The sequence below is a fragment of the Apis dorsata genome, unplaced genomic scaffold (assembly GCF_000469605.1).
Source record: "Apis dorsata unplaced genomic scaffold, Apis dorsata 1.3 scaffold_332, whole genome shotgun sequence".
Lineage (NCBI taxonomy): Eukaryota > Metazoa > Arthropoda > Insecta > Hymenoptera > Apidae > Apis > Apis dorsata.
Window position 1 is genome coordinate 200,846 of NW_006263600.1, and position 6,677 is coordinate 207,522.

At 28.4% G+C, this 6,677-nt stretch overlaps 1 protein-coding gene across 2 annotated transcripts in view; it reads left to right on the forward strand.

Moving 5' to 3' along the window:
- Nucleotides 1-6,677, forward strand: part of LOC102675512 (octopamine receptor beta-3R-like) — a 102,532-nt gene that overhangs the window by 95,529 nt on the left and 326 nt on the right. For both annotated transcript variants that reach the window (XM_031511608.1, XM_006617978.2), the window contains exons 3-4: nt 1,875-1,986; nt 6,498-6,677. In XM_031511608.1, the coding sequence (XP_031367468.1) occupies nt 1,875-1,986; nt 6,498-6,677 (292 nt within the window). The remainder of the gene's footprint in view (nt 1-1,874; nt 1,987-6,497) is intronic.

Below are 6,677 nucleotides of genomic sequence, written 5' to 3' on the forward strand. Positions count from 1 at the left end.
ATTGTTAATAAAATTAAAAAAAAGAAAATAGAATTATTTATTAAGTGATTACTTCTTCGCTCTATTCTGTAATATTAATAGTTCTATTATTTTCAAATTTAGTTATAAATGCAATTTCCCAAGATTTTGAAATGTTAGTTTAAGATTTACTTAAAAAATTCATCTAAAATTCATTCAAACTCTCACCAACTCGAAGAGAAAATTCTTTTGTCTCATTAAATTATTCATTATCAAATTTAAAATCGAAATTCAAGTTATTACGATCGATTTTCGAAATATAAATACAAAAATATTCAAGATCATTAGAAAATTTAAATGCGTTCTTTTTTAAAAAGAGAGAGAGAAAGAAATAGTAAATAGTAAAAATGAAATTGAAATAATTTATCAATGCAATTCGTGCGTGATACACGATTGCATTGATTGCCATTCTCGCGATATTAATAAACCCGTGAACATTCATTCCAATCGAACAATGAGTGATAACGAAAAGATCTCGTTAAAAACGATCGTGCCTGCCTCGAATATTTATATTACGAGAACGAAATTGATGGTTAAACGTGGAAAATTTCCCGTGATAACAGAGTATTTTTGTTCGTTTTATTGATCAAATGTTTTCTTAACTGGAAACGAATAATTATAAAATATTTCTATAATATATACTTAATTATAATATATTGTTTAGATGTAATGTTTGAAAATTAACTGGAAAATTAAAATTTTTTTCTCTTACAAGAAACTAATAAACAATTGTTAACGAGAAAATTAAATGTTTCTTGATATTTAATACTTCTATATTTTGATGAAATATTACGAACCGATTAATATACAGCGATGAGAATAAAATAGATTGAAATAATTCACGATATCAAAATTTTGTGATATTGAACAATGGTTAACGAGTACTTTGAAATTTCAGTGAACAAGTTTTTGAACAAAAACGGGAAATTTCCACTTCATTAGTTTCTTTGTTATAAAATTCACTATCAGCTTTGCTATCTATGAAACTGATTGCTATATTATTATTACATTTATGTATTTATAAATGAAAATTTACTATTTTCCACTTATTCTTAATCTGTGAATATTATAATACTCGGATAATAATGGACATTATTTCAAATGTATATTATTCTTCACGAATAATAAAATTATAAAATTTATTTAAAATTTTTAAACCGATGCATTCTGTTAATTTTAAAACAAAGCTGAGAATTGAGAATTGCAGCTTTTCGTGCCAAAATTGGTTATCTTTCGCGTGCTTTTCTCAAATAACTAAAGTTTCAAAATCATAAATGCATCTCTCAAACAGTCTCAAAACAAAGTTGAAAATTTTTGAAATAATAGCACAGTTTTCAAAGTCAAAATTGGCAGTGTTTCGCATAACATCGCGTGTCTTTTCTCAAATCTATCTAAAATTTTGAAATCATCGATATATTTCTGCAATCTTAAAACGAAATTGAAGGTCTTTGAAACACTAACATTGTTTTTTATGTCAAAAATAACAATCTTTTATGTAACAACGCGTCTTTCCTCGTGTACCTTTTCGATCAAAATTTGAAACTCTTGTAAAAGGATTACAACTTTTTTGAATTAAAATTGACCACACAATTTTTCCATATTAAAGTTTCCTTTTAGAATTAAAATTCAGAAATTTTTTTAATTTCTGAATTTTATATTTACATTTTATATCGTATTTCGTATATTTTTTGACATTATTTAATCATGATAATACAACTATTGATGAGCTCGATGAATCTGACATTTTGCTTTGAACACTTTGAAAAGATGCGGTATTACATGAGAATTATCTTCAGTTTTTTAATTTTGAAAGTAAATTACATTGTCGTTAATAATGTAAATTTATGATTTTTCAGGCACTTCGATACGACAACAAACGAAGAGTTGGAGAGCTGAGCACAAAGCTGCGAGGACGCTCGGAATAATAATGGGCGCATTCCTTCTTTGTTGGCTGCCATTTTTCCTTTGGTAAGCACCAACATCGAGTCAGTACTTTGATAATGACTCTAATTTTCATTCCAACAATTATTCCTTTATGTTCATTATTTTCGATTACTATTTTTATTAAATATTTTTTATTAAACAGGAAGATTCGAGATGTACCAAGAAGTTAAAAAAAATAGAACAAAATATTGAGAAAAATATATGATCACGAATAATCCATACAATGCATCTCGATCGATTCATTTGTATATAATTATCTTTTTATTTTTTTAATTTCGACCAAAAAAGAAAAAGAAAAAGATTTATTATAACTGTACGAATTATATTATTTCTCTTTCGTAGAAAATTTATTCTACACACAAATATTTCCATAATATTCTGCTTACTTCCACCCTTTCGCTAGGATCCCGTCATAAGAGCAAGACAGAAAAATCCTGGATTCGCGTACGAACGAGTTTTGCCAGATGCAAGCTGTTCACCGAGCTTTCGTTTCATCGACGAACAAGTTTCCAGAGTCGGTGAATACTCGCGAAAGTCGAGCCAACCGCATGTATTATTAATGCAAACCCGAACCGCGTGTATCAAGTTTATCGCGAGTTTTACCCATCTCCTCGCGTCGAATCTAACTATTTGCTTGACTAAGCGATGCGATTGCACCGTTTTCCCCAAGAAATATCCTTTCTTAGCGATGGGAATAACGAGGAAACCATCGATCCTGAATATTTCAAAATTCTCCATAATAGATGCACGTTGTCACGCGTTTTCACCGTACATTATGCATTTCGTCCTGTGAAATTTCGATTTATCGTGAATCCTCTTTTTAATAATTAATCCCATTTTCTTAGAGAAAAGTCACGAGAAGAAATTTTCCTCTACGTAAATTTTAAATTCTTTTAAAGAGGATAAAATTTTTAGAAATAAGTGGTTGGTAAAATTTTCCACTTTGAACTACGTCTTGTCGAACACGTTGAATAAATAATGTAAATATATATTGCAGAATATTCTCTCGATCCAAAACACTGTTTGCAAGTTTCGTTTTAAAAGTAATACGAACATGAAAACTTTGATCGAATTTTGTTTTTATAAATTTCTTTTGAACGAACCATAAAATTACTTGAACGTACAACTAAATACAGGATAATACAGTCTTTGATATTTTAAATATAAAAATTAATATATCTATCATATAACATCTTAAAGAATTTTAAAACACCTAAACGCATTCTTTAATAAAAAAAAAAACTCTAAATTTTTAATACTTTTAAAATTTTTACAAAATCACGATAGAAAAAGTTCACACGGAAAATTAAATTGTTCAAACGTATAATATTTCAAAAAGTGTGTTCGAACTTTTGTTTAAAAGCGAATATTTCGCGTAATATATATTCCAAGTTAATATAAATTGTCCTTTTCACACACTCTCCGAGGAATAATTCAGAAGTAATATTCTGAATAAAAAAAAAGATACCGCCTATTAACAATAAATCATACCCATATTTCCAACTATTGTGCAGAAAATATTTATTTTAAAGACGACACATTTCGAAATATACCATGGTCCACAAACCTGAGTCCAATACCATGCCGAGTTAATCGAGCTGTACGAGCTTATGATTTATGGCGATCACCGTATATGCCGCGAATGCACAATAATGTTCGTCACATACTTATAAATTGTTTCAAAATTTTATATATAGCGATTATTTTTCTTCGATATTTTTGCTGAAATTGCTCGCTATTGAGAATTTATATTTCTTATCGTTTCATTCATTTCGACAAATTAAAAATTATAAATAAACGTAACAATGTAATACTACACGTGTGTATATTATCTTACAAATTTCTGATTTTAGTGAAATGTGTATTTTTCTTTTCGCGAATTAACGACAATTACATCTAAAAAAAAAAATTATAATTATAAGAATAATAATCATCGAGATAGTTCTTAAACAATTTAGAAATGATAGTTAATAAAGATAATATTTGAGGCAAGACTTATAATTTTTCAGTTGTTTCAATGCTGTTCATTGAAAAGGAACTTCTTTTACGCAATTACTAAATTTGTTCGTGGAAGTGGTACTTACTCTTTAATTATTTCATTGGTCTAATTATTTTTTTCCGGGAAATATTTCATAATTCCTTAAACGTTTCAATGTTATATTATTAATTTACAGAGAAACAACTCGATTGTTTTTTTTTTTTAATTCATCTTTCATTTAATCGTGGATAAAATACACGATTGTTTAATTTGTTCAATTGTTTATTTCTCAATAAAGATTATTCACGATTCCTCGATTACTTCATTGCTTCGTTTATTCGTTTATAGGAGAGTCTACTGCTCATTGTCTCTCATTGTTTAATTATTCTTTTTGTTTGATATTTCATTTAATTATTCCTTCTTTTTCTTTTTGAAATTTTAAACGATCTTCATTTACTGTAGATTATATAAGTCTAAGTCTTTTCTTTTATATTTGTGACATTTAACGAATAATCTATACATCTAAATACGTATAGTACAATAAGAGAAGAAGAACAAAGTTCTTTTATACCGTTCTCAATCTTCTACTAACATTTAATAACATTTAATAACTTTGTTGTTTTAACTTTGTTTAAAAAATAATTCTTTTCGAATGGAACAAACTTGGAAGAAATTTGATTTCTTATTACACGTTTGTTAAATTACAGTTTATAAAGCAGACGAAAACTTAAAGTTCGCAAGAAACTCGGCAGTAAGATTAATCTCTTCTACTCGATAAACGAAAAGAAAATCTTGAACAAGAAGCAAAAGTTGTACTCGATCATCGTAATCGACCAACTTGGCCGCACTCGCTATTTATTATATTCGCATCGATACGATATATTATAAAAACGAATAGAATCTGTACAAACTATCGAGAAACTTTCTCACGATAAGGATGATCCGCGTTACTCTCATCTTAATAAACAATGAAGAATTACATTCAAAGTTTCGTGAATTTATTTTCGAGATGAATGGAACTATCATCAAACTGTAATCAATCTTAAAGATGGAGCAAGAAGCTGAGTAACGTAATACGGTAATAATTTTGTTTCTGAAGTCATTTGGCTCCAATTCGTACTTCCAAGTTTATTTCAACTGTAAATTCAACGCGACCAACGATTTTCATTTATAAATATTAAATATTAAAATGTTATACGAACTTAATATAGCAACAAAGTCTTTATTTTTCTCTTATTTCCAAACAAATATTAAATTAATAAATTTGGAAATAATGACAGAATGAAATTTACTTGCGGTGATGTTCTGTCATTAGTCATGAAAAAATTAAATCCTTGATGCAAAAATATTCTTTTATAAAACTAATTCTATCTTTATCTTTTCTTTAAAATACTAATTAAATGTTGTTTTGTACTTGATGAAAAATTGTTTAAAATTTCCAATCTTCGCGAAATTACAATCTCTTAATAACGTAAACCACAAATTCGAATAAATGTTGCTTAAAAGAAAAATAACGATTTCGAATCACCATTTACTTCAACTACAATTATTATTTTTCAGTTCAGAAATAACATAAAAGAAGTAAACGTAAGATAAAAAATAATCTATGAATAAATTTGTAACGCAAGATAAAGATAATATTTAAAAAAAATATATAATTATGAAGTTAACATCTTTGATATCTTTATAAAAATATTTCTATAAATAAAACGAGGAAGTAAAAGAATAAATCTCGTTTTGTTTGTCAATTTTCAAAACATTAACCTACGCGAAGAAGCGAATCCATTCTAATCCGAACATCCGCGAGAACATCAGAGAACTTTTTACCGGAGCGATGAATTCTCATTTATACCGTCAGAGCAAGTTTCGAGTTTGTGGACAATTTTTTAATTAAAATGGCAGAACGTGACCGCAACGTTCCTTCGAATCAGTTTCCATTTCTGGCTCATGGCGCATCTCTCGAAATGAATTTAAAAGATTGTCTTTCATATCGTGAAAATTCGATACGAAATATGATATGCCAACGAAAAAATATAAAAAATAATATTGTCTCCGATCAAAGACGAAAATAATAGAAAATGAAGTGCTTCGAGAATGGCAATTTCTAGATGAAAAGTGTTATATCTCTTCTCTTTTTCTTTTTTGATCAATTTTGATAGATATATAGGATCGCGAATTATTAAACTTATTAAATTTAGAAAGAAGAATTTAGAATCAATTACAATTAGAAGAATCAATTACAAAATATTATGCCAATATATTAAACTCATACTCACACTCGAAAAAAGGAAATTTAAATATTTAAAAACAATTCTTCCTTTCATCTTTCACATTTCTTGCAAATGTATTATCTGCATATAGAATAAAAAATCCTAAATCCTTCATCCTCGCATCTAATTCGCATCATCCATATTGAATTAATTTCCTGTAAACATTTGATGCAATGAGATAAATATTTCACAGAAGAAGAAGAAAAAGAAGAAGAAGAAGAAGAAAAGAAAAGAAAGTTTTAATTTTACCATGCTCCTAAAATCCATCAATCCTGTTTCTTTTCCAGGTATCTAACCACGTCCTTGTGCGGCGAGGCCTGCTACTGTCCAGACACGGTGGTGTCCGTCCTATTCTGGATAGGTTACTTCAACAGCGCCCTGAACCCGCTTATTTACGCGTACTTCAACCGCGACTTCCGCGAGGCCTTTAAGGACACGCTGAAGAGCGCCCTCCCCTGTTGCGCCAG